The sequence below is a fragment of the Mandrillus leucophaeus genome, unplaced genomic scaffold (assembly GCF_000951045.1).
Source record: "Mandrillus leucophaeus isolate KB7577 unplaced genomic scaffold, Mleu.le_1.0 Scaffold730, whole genome shotgun sequence".
Taxonomy (NCBI): Eukaryota; Metazoa; Chordata; class Mammalia; order Primates; family Cercopithecidae; genus Mandrillus; species Mandrillus leucophaeus.
Window position 1 is genome coordinate 494,312 of NW_012107920.1, and position 17,858 is coordinate 512,169.

A 17,858-nucleotide genomic window follows, 5' to 3' on the forward strand; every position below is an offset into this window, starting at 1 on the left:
ATTAGCACAAATGCCAACACAGTTCCTTCAAGGTGAATCTTTTGTTTCCAGATAGATATAACACTAAATATATTTTGACCCTTGCTTATTTAGGACAGCAGAAAAGTTTCGCTTTGTGGCAGAAATTTTCCTTGAATTACACTGTTATTTAGAAATCTGACATGACATCAGTGAAACCTGTTAACTTGTCAATCTGTAGAGAATCTGTTTTTTTCAGCTTATTATACACAGATGTCTCCAGCATCATGTGACATGTCATCAGTGCTTTGACTTATTGTTGTACTTGTTTAAATGGGACCTTTTCAATTTCTCAGACTACATCTTTTTTTTTTGAGACGGAGTTTGGCTGTTGTTGTCTAGGCTGGAGTGCAATGGTGCAACCTTGGCTCACTGCCACCTCTGCCTCCCAGGTTCATGCAATTCTCCTGCCTCAGCCTCTGGAGCTGTTGGGATTACAGGTGCACACCACCATACTGGCTAATTTTTTGTATTTTTAGTAGAGATGGGTTTCACCATGTTGGTTAGGCTGGTCTTGAACTCCTGACCTCAGGTGGTCCACCTGCCTCGGCCTCCCAAAGTGCTGGGATTACAGCCATGAGCCACTGCATCTGGCCTCAGACAGCATCTTGTCCTAGCATTTTCACTTACTATGATTTTACATATTGGCAATATTCTTTTCTCAACAACTGTGTGACTTTTCCTTTTCTAGATAAGTTGTGCTCTGAAATAGCTTGCTTCCTTAGTTTTTTTCACTAACTGTGACTTTGTCTCAACAAATGCTTTATTGTTTAGAGATTCTAAAAGCTGCTTGGTGTAGTCATCACCTTTTGCTTGTCAAATGGCTGTGATTTGTAGTAAAGGGCATTTTCCATTTTGCCAGAGGCATTGCTGAATTTGTAGGTTGTCACATATGACACAAAATTGAATAGTACAACTTGGATTACTGTCTCCTGTAAAACCCACTGATTTTCTTGTAAAGGTGGATTTTTTGTGTGTTTCCCTTGTTGCATGACTACACTGAAATGACTCAGATGATTGTAATTCTTCAGAATTATCAGGATTCTCTGGAGATTTATGTCTAGAATTGTTTTCTTTTATATCTTTTGTCTCACACCTCAACTTCAAGATTTTTTCTTTTTTTTTTCCAACTTTTAAGTTCAGGCATACATGTGCAGGATGTGCAGGTTTTTTATATAGGTAAACGTGTGCCTTGGTGGTTTACTGCATAGATATCCCATCACCCAGGTATTATAGGCCAGCATCTATTAGCTATTCTTCCCAATGCTCTCCCTCCCCTCACTCCCCACAGGTGCCCAGTGTGTGTTGTTGCCCCTCATGTGTCCATGTGTTCTCATCAGTCAGCTCCCACTTGTAAGTGAGAGCATGTGGTGTTTGCTTTTCTATTCCTGTGTTAGTTTGCTGAGGATAATGGCTTCCAACATCTGTGTCCCTGCAAAGGACATGATCTGGTTCCATTTTTTTTTTTTTTTTTTTTGAGACGTAGTCTTGCCCTGTCACCCAGGTTGGAGTGCAGTGGGACAATCTTGGCTCACTGCAACCTCCTCCTCCAGGTTCAAGCAATCCTCCTGCCTCAGCTTCCCAAGTAGCTGGGATAACAGGTGTGCGCCACCACACCCAGGTGGTTTTTTTTGTATTTTTAGTAGAGACAGGGTTTCACCATGTTGGCCAGGCTGGTCTTGAACTCCTGGCCTTGAGTGATCTGCCTGTCTTGGCCTCCCAAGTGCTGGGATTACAGGTATGAACCACCACGCCCAGCTAATCTTGTTCCTTGTTATGTCTGCAGAGTATTTCGTGGTGTATATGTACCACATTTTCTTTATCCAATCTATTGGTGGGCATTTAGGTTGATTCCATGACTTTGTCTCACACCTCAGTTTCAAAAATTGCCACACTGTTTGACATGTTTGTAAAACATAAACACTAATGTAAAACAGAGGGGCCTAGTAATTAATTAAATGAGATGACTGCAAAAAGTACAAAATTACATAAACCTCAGAACGTACTTTACTTCTAATTTACACATTCTACATTTTGCAGCATTTACAACAGCAGCAGGGCAGTTGGGGCTAGAGACCAGATGAGTCTTGTGACCCCATTTTATGATAATGACTGAAGGAAGCAAGGGTTTATCTGTCATGTTAAAGATGTCCAAAACAGATATGGTGCCAGCACCAATTTGGCTCTCTAATGCACACTGTCTCCAAAACAGTACACAAAAAATGATGTTTCTTTTTAATTGAAGTTACTCTAGTAAGTCATCAAGGAAAAGAAAACACTTATATTACTTTGCTAAATTGAGGCAAAGAAATTTGTTAGTATGATTTCCTAGATTTTTTATTAGGGAAAAACTTATAAAATTTTTAATACCTAAACAGTATTTACTTTTTCTCTATTTGTGTTGCTGTTGTTGTAATAGCTAAAAATTCAGCAGTGAAGTTATCAGTACAAGAAAATGAGTCTCCTAGAATAGCTACTGAAACTAAAGTGCGTTGTCACCTAAGTCATTTATCATATAAGATATTGGTATCCACACATGATTTACTGCCTCTATTCTCAGTCTCTTGTTCAGATCCATTGTGCATCCAACTTCAGGGATCTGTTCATCTCTTTCTTTTCTTTTCTTTTCTTTTTTCCTTTCTTTCCTTCTTTTGAGATGGGGTCTTGCCATATTACTTACCCAGGCTGGACTTGAACTTGTGGGCTCAGGTGATCCTCCCACCTCAGCCTCCCGAGGAGCAGGAACTACAGGCCTGTGCCACTGCTCCTGGCTTCCTTTTTGACTCCTGGCCTTTTCTGTTTCACTACTTAAAATTAATGGCTGATTCATCTTTGAAACATTGGGTTTACCCATCAACCACTAATTGTATTCTCCCTTTAGCTGCATTGCTAGCCATCATGGGTAAACATTTCATCTAATCAGACTTGGCTCAGGAAATCTTCTGTCTTAAGACTATTGAGACTTTCCCTGCAAGCCAGGTTTTCTCTTGCTGCACCAATGGGATGAAGCACTTTAGTTATGCTGTTTTTACAGATACCACTTTTGTCATGACCATTTTCTTATAGAGGTTAGGCATTGACTTCTAGGGTCCTTTTATGTGGCTGCCTTTATGCATAAATAATTACTGAATTAGAGAAGGAATTAGCCTTTTAGTAAGGGATGTTATTTTCCTCAAGAAAATCATATTACTGTTGTTTTATCTGCCCAGTTTTATTACTTCTGAATAACTCAAATAGTGGGTCTTGGATATACCTTCTTTATGCTTCAGTCTGTTTCCCATTGGTATCAGTGTTTTGGTTGGGTTGTAAATAAGGACTGCTCCTCATGACTGAAGTAGTTGATACTAGAGCGTTTTACAGGTGTTCAAAAAAACTATTTTTTTCTTTTTTGAGACAGGATCTTGCTCTGTTTCCCAGGCTGGCTTGCATTGGCATGATCATGGCTTACAGAGTAGCCTCAACCGCCTAGGCTCAAGCAATCCTTCTACCACAGCCTCTCGAGTAGCTGGGACTATAGTCACGTGCAACCATGCCTGGCTAATTTTTAAAATTTTTTGTAGAGACAGTATCTCACTGTGTTGCCCAAGATGGTCTCAAACTCCTGGGCTCAAGTGATCCTCCTGTGTTGGCCTCCCAAAGTGCTCAGATTATAGGCATGAGTCACTACACCTGGCTCAAAACTTTTTTTTTTTTTTTTAGATAGAATCTTGCTCTGCCACCCAGGCTGGAGTCCAGTGGCGCGATCTTGGCTCACTGCAACTTCTGCCTGCCGGATTCAAGCAATTCTCTTGCCTCAGCCTCCCAAGTAGCTGGGATTACAGCCGTGCACCACTATGCCTGACTTATTTTTGTATTTTTAGTAGAGACAGGGTTTCACCATGTTGGCCAGGCTGGTCTTAAACTCCTGACCTTGTGATCCTCCTGCCTCGGCCACCTAAAGTGCTGGGATTACAGGTGTGAGCCACTGTGCCTCGCCAAATTTTTTTTTTTTTTTTTTTTAAATAGAGATGGAGGTCTTGCTATTTTGTTCAGGCTGGTCTTGAACTCCTAGGCACAAACGGTCCTCCTGCCTTGGCTTCCCAAAGTGCTGGAATTACAGGCGTCAGTCACTGTGCCAGCCTTTTTGGTGTTTCAGGGCACATGTTGAGCTTTTTTGTTGTTATCTAAGAGCTCTTTATTTGTTGTGAGAGATACTTAGTTAAAAAATATCCAAATATTTTAAGGTGAGTTATTAATTACATTGGGGCAATGTGGTATTTGTTTCTGAAATTTAATGTTTTTTCTTTGGTTTTGTCTCTTGGTAAGTCTATAAGTAATACTATAATTTTATCCTTTATCAAGTATCTGCTTCCTGATGATTGGTAACTTCTTGTAAATAGAATATTTATAGGCAACAGTGTTAGCTTTTATTCCAGGAAATAAATTACTAACACATTTTATTTTATTTAGTGTCAGAAATTTGGAGAATATCATAAAGATGACCCAAGTTCCTTCAGATTTTCAGAAACTTTCTCCCTTTATCCACAGGTAAGTAGGTAAAAGATTCGTATTCTTTTCTTTTCTTTTTTTTTTCTTTTTTAGAGACAGGCTCTCACTGTGTCACCCAAGCTGAAGTGTAGTGGCTCCATCATAGGTCACTGTAACCTGGAACTCCGGGCTTAGTCAGCCTCCTGAGTAGCCAGGACTACAGGTGTGTATTTTTTTTGGTAGGGATGGTTTCCTGCTATGTTGCTCAGCCTGGTCTTGAACTCTTAGCCTCAAGAAGTCCTTCTGTCTTGGCCTCCCAGAGTGCTAAGATTGCCACACCCAGCCAGACCCATATTCTTTTCTTGTGCGGCCAGTAGCATTGAGCCTCATTTTTCCTTTTTTATTGCTCTTTTTATAGTACCTATTTTATTGGGTTATTCTTTTCATTAGATAAGTTTGGGATAGCTAAGAAATTAATATTATGCTGTGAGTAGTTGGTGAAAAGTATATAGTATTTTTATATTGGCCTTGCAAATAGTCATTTATTTGTGGTGAATAGAGACTTACACTGGAACCCTGCAGTGGACAGAATTAGGTGTCAGGCTGGTTAGTTTTCCATTTGACATAAGGGGACCTAATTATAGTGGTACCAGAAGGACTTCATCTGAGGTTATTGTATCAGTTAGCTAGTCTTGCAGTATAGTATCACACCTGAGAACAATTTTATGGGGCCAGACTAGATAAATAGAAAAGAAACTAATTTGATTTACCTTACAGAATGTTTTCCACCTGGAGCAGTGGAATCTATCCCTCCATCCTCCTGTTGATTTGATAGATATTTTTAAGTCTCTGTGTTCACAGTACTATGTGCAAGGAACTTTAGGAGGATACAGGTGACTGAGATGGATCCCTCTTACAAGGAGCTTTTAGTCTAAAGGGCGAGATGTGAAATACACATAAACAGCACAGAACAGAAACTGAGAAATGCTATGAGAGATATATAGAATCTAAAGGAAACTTAAAGGAATCCTTCTAAATGGATGATTTTATATATCTTTTGAAGGAGGAGGTGGCCTTTTAGCTTAACTTGGAAGGATGATTAATATTGAGAGTGGAAATTCATATTTTTGCCCATGAGAACTTTGTTTAAAGCATCAGCTTTCTTTTTCAGAGCTGCTCTGTTTTTTGTTTTTTTGTTTTGAGGATCCTTTATTGTTGATTAATCTATAACCCAGAAACTCCATGCTTATAGAGGGGAGACTTCCCTAAAACCTCTGGCGAGATTTTGGAGAATCGGGAAAAGGCAAGGTCTACTTGTCTTAAGGCATGTAAAATTCTTTGTTTTGTCATTTTTGTAGCAGAAACTAATAGGAAAATGATTGAGGACATTAGCCTAAGTATTTGACTAAGTATCTCCACACTTTCCTTTCTTTCTCTTCTGTCCCTGCCTCAAGCCTTCTTGTTGGGCTTTTAGATCTTCAGTGAGATCTGGACATTTCCATCTTTCTCCCTTTCCTGGAAATAGGAAGCAGGGGACCCTGGAATACCTTTTGTCTTTTTCAAAGTCTGGTAGTCTTCTAAAAGATGGCATAGACCAAATTTAAGGGAAGTCTTCATCCCCAAAATATTACCTAACATTTGCCAATTAGTCATTTCTGTGAGTAAACAGGAATGACTGAAGTAGTAAGGGATGCAAGAGCCTCTCAATGAATTGTAGATCCTGAAAACAGAATAGGAATGAGAATTTCAGTGAGTGACATGTTAGGAGAAAACTGTTGAATGAGTCCCAGACAGGAGCAACATATAGGCACTTGGGACCTGAGGGTTGGAGGAATTTAAGAGAAGTGTCTAAAGACAAGTGGGAATACTTTCTGGCTGATCTTAATCAGTTTTATCAAAGACCCAATGTAGCTATCCATTATTCAGGCCTAACTCAGACTCTTTGATTTCTTTCATGTGAGGAGTAGGTGGAGGGGAAGAAAGTGAAAGGAGAAAGAAGCAGTGAAACAAAATCTGGAGAATGTTTCTTAGGTATAGGGAAAACGTTAAATATTAAGAAATTATATGGGGGTGGGTGTGTGTGTGTGTGGGTGTGTGGGTGTGTGTGTGTTATATCAGTGTAGACCCTTCCCAGTACAATTTTTAAGTCATTGTATTAGTTCTCATGCTGCTAATAGACATACCTGGGACTGGGTAATTTATAAAGGAAAGAGGTTTGTTTGTTTGTTTGTTTATTTATTTATTTATTTTTGAGACAGAGTCTCACTCTGTCATCCAGGCTGGAGTGCAGTGATGCCATCTCAGCTCACTGCAGCCTCTGCCTCCCTAGTTCAAGCAATTCTTGTGCCTCAGTCTCCCGAGTAGCTGGGTTATAGGCGCGTGCCACCACATCTGGCTAATCTTTTTTTGTAATTTTAGTAGAGATGGGGTTTCACCATGTTGGCCAGGCTGGTCTTGAACTGCCAACCTCAGGTGATCCACCTGCCTCAGTCTCCCAGAGTGCTAGGATTACAAGCGTGAGCCACCATGCCTGGCCAAGAGGTTTAATTGACTCACAGTTCCACATGGCTGGGGAGGACTCACAGTCATGGCGGAAAGCTAAGGGGAAGCAAGACACATCTTAACAATGCAACAGGCAAGAGAGCATGTGCAGGGGAACTCCCATTTATAAAACCATCAGATCTCCTGAGACTTACTACCACGAGAACAGTATGGGGGAAACTGTCCCCCGACATGATTCAGTTCTCTCCACCTGGCCCTGCCTTGACAAGTAAACTTGAATTGACAATTCAAGGTGAGATTTGGGTGGGGACACAGTCAAATCATATCAGCCATTTATAAGTAGAAAATTTGTAGTTTATTTTTATATCTTCTTAGAATCTTTTGGTGTTGGTAATGAGTAGTAATGAAAAAGCCCAAAGATATGGTCGGGGGGGGAGGATTAAAAACAAAGAATGGTCATGGTTTACTACCTGGCACCAGCCTCTGAATAACTTAGATTTGAGCAAGGGGTTTTTGTCTTTTTTTTCTTTCTTTTAAATACAGACAAGGTCTTGTTATGCTGCCTAAACTGGTCTCCAACTCCTGGGCCTCAAGCCATCCCAGAGTGTTGGGATTACAGGTGTGAGCCACCATGCCCAGCCATCCTTTTCTTACTTTAACTTAAAATTTTTTTTTCTTTCTTACTTTAATTTTTTTCTTGTAGAATTTTATTTATTTATTTATTTATTTATTTATTTTTGAGATGGAGTTTTGCTCATGTTGCCTAGGCTGGAGTGCAATGGCGCAATCTTGGCTCACTGCAACCTCCACCTCCTGGGTTCAAGCAGTTCTCCTGCCTCAGCCTCTTGAGTACCTGGAATTACAAGCATGCGTCACGACGCCCGGCTAATTTTTTGTATTTTTAGGAGAGATGGGGTTGCTCCATGTTGGTCAGGCTGGTCTCGAACTCCCGACCTCAGGTGATCCACCCGCCTTGGCCTCCCAAAGTGCTGGGATTACAGGCATGAGCCACTGCGCCCCACCAGAATTTTATTTTTAGGCTACTGATAAATTTCGTGAATAGGATTCCTTTCTGAGGGATATAAATTCTTGTAATAACATGTTTTGTTATGTTGTTAATAGTTTGTAATCAAATGTTTTTGCTAATAGTAAACACCTGTTGTAATATTAAAATCAGTAACAACTATCTCACATGTTTATCTTACAGTTTATGTTTCATTTAAGAAGATCCTCTTTCCTGCAAGTTTTTAACAATAGTCCTGATGAGAGTTCATATTATCGTCACCATTTTATGCGTCAGGATCTGACCCAGTCTCTAATTATGATTCAGCCTATCCTGTATGCATATTCTTTTAGTGGACCACCAGAGGTAAGAGGGACAGAAAATAAATTGGTCTTGTTATTGCAATGTGTGGCATTAAAAAAAGTGAAAACAACTAAAAAAATAGATATAGTTACTAAATATAAGAATTTAAATGAATGGAAATCTCAACCTATTTATATATTCACTTAAAATATTTATGAATGTTTACTATATGCTAGATACCACGTAGACTGTATTAGAAGATTGTTAAAAATTCTTTTTTTTTAAATGAGATGGAAGAGACTTTTAGATCATTTTGTCCAGCCATTTGGTTGATCAAATCCTCCAAAGCATATGATTATTCTTTGTGTCTTTAACAATGTCCAGAAGTGATTATGATTCTGTAGACTGTAGCTTATTCCAGAATTTAGTGTCTATGACAGTTATGACATTCTGTCTAAACAAAGTCTCTTGTTTTAATCTCATTTTCCTTTGTTTTTTTGAAAACATAAAAAATAGTTGACTATAAAGACATATGCTTAGAAGATTGATAGTTATCCATTTAACCTTCTTAGCAAACTGTTCCACTTATTTTAAACTGTTACCAAATGAACAATTTTTCCATTCTATAGTTAAAATGATCTGTTTTACTACTTGAAAGTATGTAGTTACTGTATTTGAAAATACTTTAGTAAGGTCAATATAAAGAGAATATTTAAAATATCTATTGATTAGTGATCCCTCATGATACTATTATTTACGGTTTTATAAAATAGTGGGCAAAATGTTTTATTTCGTTACAATAATTTTTTTGTAATTTGTCAAATAGTTTCTGTTTTTCTAGGAAAATATATACTTTTAATATGTTGGTTTAGCTGTATCTATTTTGGCCTCATATTCTTTGAATCAGGAATGTTTTAGAAATAACTTTTTTTTTCTTCTGAGTAATACACATACATTGTAGACATCTGAAAAATGTAGAATAGTGTTTAGAAGAAAATTGGAATCCCACTATCCCTAGTGCCTGCTCCCATTAAATTTCAACCTTTTCATTTAATCCATGAATCCTATCAGCTTCATTTTCTTAGGGGTTTGCTTTTGGAGTTATCTTCTTTCTGTCCTATATCATTACTTTCTGTCCATCTGGATCATTCTTATTAAATAACATAGAAACCATAACAACACTCATGTTTACAAAAAACGGACAAAACCCACCCACCATGACCCATGCTTTCTATAACTACCACCCCATTTCTCTGCTCCTGGTGAGAGTTGAACTCAAAAAAGTTATTTGTTGTTTATACTTTCTCACCTCACATTGTCTTCTCAACCTATATAAGTAAGACTTTTATCCCTAACATTATATTGAAATGGCTCTTTTAAAGATCACCAATGTCCTACATCTCACCAGAGCTCTCAACAGTATTTACCTAGTCCTCACTAGTACTCAGTCCTTGAAAACCTTTTGCCCTAGGCTTCTGTGACACCTACTATACCTTCCTGGTTTTCCTCTTACTCGCTCACCGTTCCTTCTCAGTCTTGTCCTAGCTTTCCCTTTCAGACTTCTAAGTGTTGACATGCTTAAGGGATCAATCTTCTGGCTTTCCCTGTCTTCCTTCTCTCTCAGTGATGTAGTCTAATCCCATTGCTTTAATTACCATCTTTGTGCATGTGAGACCTAAATTTACGTCATCAGTTCAGACTACTCCCTTTCATTTCATATGCAGAACTATTTTCCCATGTGCTCCAAATTTGCTCTATCCCAGGCCTTTCCCCATTAGGCTTAGGAGTTATCCTTGAATTCTTCTTGACTTTACTCTATTTTTAAATTGTTTTTTACCTCAGATTAAAGAGATTCCTTAAAAAATTAAAGTACACTGTAAGAATTCATAATAGCAAGAGATGTTAAGTAATAAAATATAAATTTGAAATTTAGGCCATGTGTAGTGGCCTAAATTTCAAATTTAGTGGTGAGCCTATAATCTCAGCCTTTGGGAGGCTGAGGCAGGAGGATCACTTGAGTCCAGGAATTTGAGACCAGCCTAGGAAGCACAGTGAGACCCTGTCTCTACAAAAAAAAATGAAAAAGTTAGCTGGATGTGGTGTTACACACCTGTAGTCCCAGCTACTTAGGGGTCTGAGGTGGGAGGATTGCTGGAGCCTGGGAGTTTGAGGCTGCAGTGAGCTGAGATCATGCCACTGCACACCAGCCTAGGTGACAGAGTAAGACCCTGTCTACAAAAAAAAAAAAAAAAAAAAAGAAAAAGGAAACTTGGAAAATAACCTGGAAACATCTATTTTATACTGTTAAGTAGTTTATTTTTCCTTTTTCCTCATTTCTCATTGTTTTCTTTATGTTAGCCGGTTCTTCTTGATAGCAGTAGCATTCTTGCAGATCGTATTCTTCTCATGGACACATTCTTCCAGATTTTGATTTATCATGGTGAGGTAAGATTTCAATAGCGTTTAAAGCTATGCATGTAAAGTCTTTTTACTTAGAAAAGTTTTCTTCCCTCTTATTGTATGGCTAGTGTTTCATCTATGATAAACTTTGATTTCCATTTTTATGAAGTATATATAAAATATTGTTCTGCCTACTATAAGGTTTTAGGCTTCAATTGCAATTTATCCACATGTGATTATTTTATTCATTCATCCACACACGATTGGATTTTGCACAAAGCATAGTGTTGTGAAAGTAAGAACACTGACTGTACATAGACAAAGGGCGCTTTTGGCTTTTACCTGAAAACATTAAGAGGGGAAAGGTCAGTCTTCGTCAGTGGGCAGGCTTTCCTTTTATGTTATGCAATCGTTATAAGTTATTATTAAGTGTTCTACATGATCTTGAAAACTCACTTAAAGCATACATGAATTAAAATTTGTAACTTCACTTAATCGGAATGGTAAATGATTACAGAGAGCAGAAGATTTTAGTAGCTATTAAGCTTTAATCCAGGTATTTAGCAGACCTTGATTCATTCCTTCAGTTATTCATTCAGCCAATTGTTAAGTGCTTCCTTTGGATGCTTTGGAAGATATAGATGTTCTTTTTTCACAGATCTGCTCTCAAACTTACAGTCTAATATTTTAGTAACTTCTGTAGATTAATTTTTTCAGTTGCTTTAATTGTAAATGATTTTAGATTTGCACTGTGGCTGGGTGTGGTGGCTCATGCCTCTAATTCCAGCCCTTTGGGAGGCCAAGGCAGGAGGATTACTTGAGCCCAGGAGTTCAGGACTAACCTGGGCATCATAGTGAGACCCCCTCTCTACCAAAAAAATTTTTAAAAAGATTTGTACTGTAATAATAAAGACATTGCTCAAAATATTCTTTTAAATAGTACTACCCAGGACTTTTTTTTTTTTTTTGAGACTGGGTCTTGCTCTTTCACCCAGGCTGGAGTGCAGTGGCACTATCTTGGCTCACTGCAGCCTCTGCCTCCTGGGTTCCAGTGATTCTCCTGCCTCAGCTTCCTGGGTAGCTGGGACTACAGGCGCATGCCACCACGCCCAGATAATTTTTGCACTTTTAGTAGAGACAGGTTTTCACCATGTTGGCCAGGCTGGTTTTGAACTCCTGACCTCAGGTGTTCCACCCGCCTCAGCCTCCCAAAGTACTGGGATTACAGGCGTGAGCCATCACGCCTGACCTACCCAGGACTTTTAAAAGATTTAATTATTATTATTATTGTAAATTATTTTTAGTTGATACCAGTTTCTAATGCCCTTTACTTGTTAAGAATAATACCTGTTTTAACTTCGTTGCCTCTGTTAAAAAATGAAAAAACCTGTAATACTGACAGAGCTTTTTTTTTTTGCTTTTTGTTTCTTTTATGGTGATTTTTACTTTTTCAAGTAGCTTGTTAAAGGAGAAATCAGAAATGCACATGATTATTTTATACAGAGGTATAAAGCTATGGAAGAATGTGTTGACTGATTCAGCTAACTTAGAAAATAAACCAGGTATAAGATTTTAGATAATTTAGTTACATGGTTTTTAGAGCTACTTACCTTAATAAATGGATTGATTCAATTGCTTTCACGCATCATAAGCTTAGGTAGATAGCTTTTTACTAACATTCATTTGGTAAGCATAGTGTTTTAAAAATTTTCTGACTTACCTAAGTATTCTTTCATTTTACTTTTAAAGGAGAAGAAATATTCTAATTTTATATTTATTAAGAATATTTTCTCTACTGAAATTAATATTTTTAACTTTAAAAAAATTGAGGTAAATGGAATAATGGTCTATAATTTTCTTAGTTTCTAAAGATTACTGTCTTTGGAAAAACCTCAAGATTTTTGGATGGGCAAGAAATTTAAAGTAATTTCTTTAATTGTTTTAAAATTAGACCATAGCACAGTGGCGGAAGTCAGGATACCAGGACATGCCTGAATATGAAAATTTCCGCCACCTTCTGCAAGCCCCAGTGGATGATGCACAGGAAATTCTTCACTCCAGATTTCCAATGCCAAGATACATTGACACTGAACATGGAGGCAGCCAGGTAAGTAGTGTTAATTTGTTTGTGTGTTTGTTGTTAGGTTTGCAGTGAGGTGTACCTCCTTGCCTTCTGATTTTAATAGATTGCTTCATAAAGCGAACAAAAAGGTAAGGAGATAGGAGGGGAAGGTATTAGTGCTTACTTTTTGCATTAGCTTTTGAGAGCAAAGCAGTAAGATTATTGACTAGTTGCCTAAACTTGGCAGTTTCCATCATCTCCTGTCTCTAGCCTAGCTTCCTGAACAGGGCCAGGATGGCATTGTGGTGATATACTAGCTTTGGTTGAACAAGAAGATGTGAGCAGCTTGGAAAATAATATACTTTTCTTAAAGCTGTTTATTTACTCAAAGTCTATGAATATGACATTTGTGGTAACTTACATTTTTTCATTGTCTTCATTCCATTATTCCAGTTTTCTAGAAAATAAAATTTTATGTAATAGGAAAACACTGTGGTATTATGAAAAGGTTTTGTGGTTTTTAGGATTATGAGGATACATATACATTAGATACATGTACATACATACACAGTTGCTTTGAGACCTTCAGAAGGCTAAGTTAGGTTTCTTAACATACTCTCATAAAATACTTCTTACTTCTCTTTTGTAATTCTTAAAAGAGTTGTAATAAATTAATTGTAAGTTGTTATTCATTTGTTTTACTTGCTCTTTGAAGGCAGGGACTATGCTTTGTATTCCCTAATGCCTAGTATGGTATTATAAAATAGGTAGCAAATATCAATAACTATTACTCAGAAATGATAATTGTTATTAGTTTTACTGTATTTACATGAGTTATTTCTTATTGAGAATTTGCAAAGTACTTCTGCATGCCTTATCTCATTTGATCCTCATAAGAATTCTAGTGTTATTTTCATTTAACAGACAATAAAACTGAGATCTAGGTTACTTATGGCCAAGGAAACACAGTAAATGCAGGACTGGGATTTGAGTCCAGTACTCCAGGGCCAGTGCTCTTCACTGTTAGGTTAAACTGATTCCTTAGAGAGTACAAAAAGATTTTGTATGATACTAAACTTCAAAAGATGTTTCTATGTCCTTCCATTATGAATTAAAAATCTTACTGGTTCTTTCATTGACATCTCACTATGTGTATTACCATTTTCCTCTTTTACTCTGGTTATTATTTTCATGATGATAAGCCATAGTGGGTAGAAGGATGAAATGTTGGATCACTTGTCTCATAGAATCACCTGTGGTTTAAGAAAGTATAAGGGTCATTATTTTAAACAAAAGAACACACAGATTTTTATGGCTTTTATTTTTATTATTTTTTGGGATTTTGAACTTCTGACCGAGTATTTCGTAATTTCACACTAACCTTGTCATAATTGTTGCACACATAATTTTTATATGCTGAGTTTTGGATTCAACAATGTATTTGTTATTTTGGATGTATGATTTGGAGAGAAGAGGTGCATTTATTGTTTATTTGTAACACATAGTGACCTATACATTTCAAAGTTTAATATTTTAAAAATTAATTTAATAAAATTAATTTTACCAACACGTACTAAATAAAATTGATTTTGCATGATATAATTATTCAGCTGATATTGACTGAAATTTTCTGTGGATAATGTTATTTCTTCTTTGCTTTTAAGGCCCGTTTCCTCCTTTCAAAAGTCAACCCTTCACAGACTCATAATAATATGTATGCCTGGGGGCAGGTAAGTTTAAATAGCAGGTCTTGGAAATTATTTCTTTGTGTATTTATTGTTTGTTATTTTAGTGAAAGCTACATTTTTTTTCTGTGTATTTAGTAATGATTTCTGTTGGAAAAGTAATGTAAAAATGAGAGTAGAAAACAGAATTAATATTAGGTGACACCATAGAAAAAAAGTGATCCTATCAAATAGACTCCAAGTTTAGCACTATACCCTTGAGACAGAAAGCAATAAAGTGTATAAGACAGGAAGTGGTGACTCAAGTTTAATGCTAGGTTGTGAACCACAAAAGGCTACAATAAGCCAAGAGAGGCCAGGAATCATAGTTGAGCAGGAGGGGCAGGAACCCTGCAAATCATTATTGGTATAGTTTAATTTGGTAAAAGTCCTGCTGGGTGTGGTGGCTTATGCCTGCAATCCCAGCTGCTCGAGAGGCTGAGGCAGGAGGATCACTTGAGGCCAAGAGTTTGAGACCAACCTGGGCAACATAGCAAGACTCCATCTCTTAAAAAAAAAAAGTATTAACCTCTTGGTATAATATATCAACATTTATTGAGTGTCCAGTATGTTTAGGACTTTGTATTGGCTCTTTAGGGTGCAGTTATTAACCATGCCTTTGAAGAGCTTGTAGTCTAATATTAGAGATAAGATACATAACTAAGTAAATGACAAGGCAGAATGGGATATTTGTCGTTAGAAAGCTATCAAGTATTAAAAGGTTAGAAGAGGAAGATGGAAGGAGGTCACATGGTGGTAGCAGGAAGAGGATATGTAATCAGAAAAGAGCTCAGAAAAAAGAAACATTTCATTTAAAGAATGGTTATTTTGGTAATTGGAAATTGTATGAGGAAGGGAAATCTAGGTAGAGAATAGTATGGGCAAAGATAAAAGACTACATGTAGAGCTGACGAGAAGAACATAAAACGGAAATGTGTTGTACAACTAAATTGTGGAGGATCTTGAATGTCAGGTTGAGGAGTGAGAAGTTGAATATTTATTTGGTAAGTAATGGAGAGTCATTGAAGGTGGACAGAGGGGCAGATTTGAGTCTTAGATAGTATAGTTGAATCTTAAGATTAAATGGAAGCAATCTGTAGATTGAAAGTATATTTATGAAAATAATCCAAGTGAGAGGGAATAAAAACAAGATGGTGAAAGGAATAGATTTGGGAGATATTTCAAAAGTAGACTCAATAGGACTTGATTAGAAGTTGCAGGAAAGTAATTATTCCAGGGCATGGCAACTATGCACAAAATCTGAATTCTGATTGGATCCTGGATTAGAGAGAGAGAATAGCTATAAAGAATATAATTGGGATGATTTGTGAGATTTGAATATAGATCATATATCAGATAACTAGTACAGAATTACTAAATTTCTTGAGAGTGATAATGGTGTGGTTATGTGGGAGATTCTTCTTGATCTTAGGAGATACATATTGAAGTATTTAGGGATAAAATGTCATGATGGCTTCAATTTCCAGAAGTTATTCAACAAAAAGAAGAAAAAAGGAAAAGTAATGTAGAAACATAAAGCATATGTGGCAAAATGTTAACAGTTAATTTAGGATTTAGGTATGCTATGTGGGTGTTTATTGTACTTCTCTCTCAACTTTAATGTAGTCTTGAATTTTTAAAAAATAGGTGAGGGGAAACAGGGTATTTTGGGGTTTTGAGCCTGAGTGACCAGGAGAACATGTGTCAATAAATGAGAGAGTGGAGAGAAATTGTTTGGTTTAGACACTGAGTTTGAGGTGCTACCTAGAAGGCCTTATTGAGCCACAATAAGATGACTATATTGATTATGGCCATGTTGAGTAGGCTGTTGGCAATTTGGGTTTGATGGTCAGGGCAAGGACGAGAAAGGTGATACTTAAAGTCATCACAGTAAATGCTTGTCTAAAGAGAGAGTAAAGAGGTAAAGGAGAGATGAGACAAGAAACTTCAAGGGAGTACAAGTAGTAGGAGTGTCTAGTGAATTATCAGAGAGGCAGAATGAAAAGTAGTGTGTCATAAAAGGTGACTCTATAGAAGGAAGAAGAAGGAGGTAACAAAGAGACATGCTGCAGACAGTTGAAGGGGGATACAGAGTGAGAAAAGGTGCTTGGATTTGATGGATAGGTTATTTGTGGCCTTCTGTAAGTGGCTTTAGTATGGTAGTTGAGTAAGAAGACAAATTTATAAGAAATTAGTGGGTGGCAAAGAAGCGGAGGTTGAAAGTATGAATGATTCTTTTGCAGATTTAACCTGAGGATAAGCAGTAGGATAGGCAGATGATTGTTATTACAGTAAGGGCACAGAACTTATTTGGAGACCAAGCATAAAGAGCCAGTATAGGAAAGACACAAAAGAACAGACATTTAAGATCCTCAAGAGAGAATATGATCATAAGCACTATATGGAGGTTAAGCATTGATAAGGAGGCAGGACACTTATTTCTGCAAAAGCAAAAGGTAAGAAGGGTGAAGACAGAAAGATTTTTAGGTGGAGTGAAAACTCACATTGAATAATTGCCTGTTTCTTTTCAATAATACGAGATTATTTAGGAGTGAAAAAGGCTGGAGTTAAGGACCAAAAAACTAGAAAAGATTAAAAACAGTTGTAAAGAATACAAAAATAAACTGAAGATTAATAGAAGACTTTTGCAGCAGTGGTGAGGGCCCATTTTATTTACTAAAAATTTCTAGAGCATGCTTCCATAATGTTTTTTGTTTGTTTGTTTTGTTTTGTTTTGTGTTTTGAGACGGAGTCTTGCTCTGTTGCCAGGCTGGAGTGCAGTGACACGATCTTGGCTCACTGCAACCTCCGCCTTCTGGGTTCAAGTGATTCTCCTGCCTCAGCCCCCTGAGTAGCTGAGACGACAGGTGCACACCACCATACCAGCTAATTTTTTTGTGTATTTTTAGTAGAGACGGGATTTCACCATGTTGGCCAGGATGGTCTCGATCTCCCGACCTCGTGATCTGCCCACTTCGGCCTCCCAGAGTGCTGGGATTACAGGTGTGAGCCACCGTGCCTGAGAAAATCCATGAATAGATTTTAATTGTTTCATGAGGGCCTTATGACCCAGTCACCTTGTAAAGGCCCCGCCTTTATACTGCCACATTGGGGATTTTCAAAATGAGTTTTAGAAGGGACGGATATTCAAACCATAGCACCATCCTACAATTGCATGATTGAATTTGTGTAATATCCCTGTCCTGTCATCCTTTTTCCCCCCTCCATTTCTTATGGCATTGCTCCTGTTAGATTATTAATTACTTGAGGCAATAACTGTCATTTTCATTTTTGATTTTCCATAGCACCTTAAACATAGCATATATTGAATACAATAGATCTGGACAGGAGAGAGCAGAGATTAGAATATTGGAAATCT

General features: G+C 37.4%; 1 protein-coding gene across 2 annotated transcripts in view; it reads left to right on the top strand.

Moving 5' to 3' along the window:
- The window catches only part of SEC23A (Sec23 homolog A (S. cerevisiae)), a 57,053-nt gene that overhangs the window by 35,386 nt on the left and 3,809 nt on the right, over positions 1 to 17,858 (top strand). The window contains exons 12-17 of one of the 2 annotated variants that reach the window (XM_011965635.1): positions 4,468 to 4,545; positions 5,738 to 5,809; positions 8,195 to 8,356; positions 10,652 to 10,738; positions 12,645 to 12,800; positions 14,420 to 14,485. In XM_011965635.1, the coding sequence (XP_011821025.1) occupies positions 4,468 to 4,545; positions 5,738 to 5,809; positions 8,195 to 8,356; positions 10,652 to 10,738; positions 12,645 to 12,800; positions 14,420 to 14,485 (621 nt within the window). The remainder of the gene's footprint in view (positions 1 to 4,467; positions 4,546 to 5,737; positions 5,810 to 8,194; positions 8,357 to 10,651; positions 10,739 to 12,644; positions 12,801 to 14,419; positions 14,486 to 17,858) is intronic. The other variant, XM_011965636.1, reaches the window with a different exon arrangement.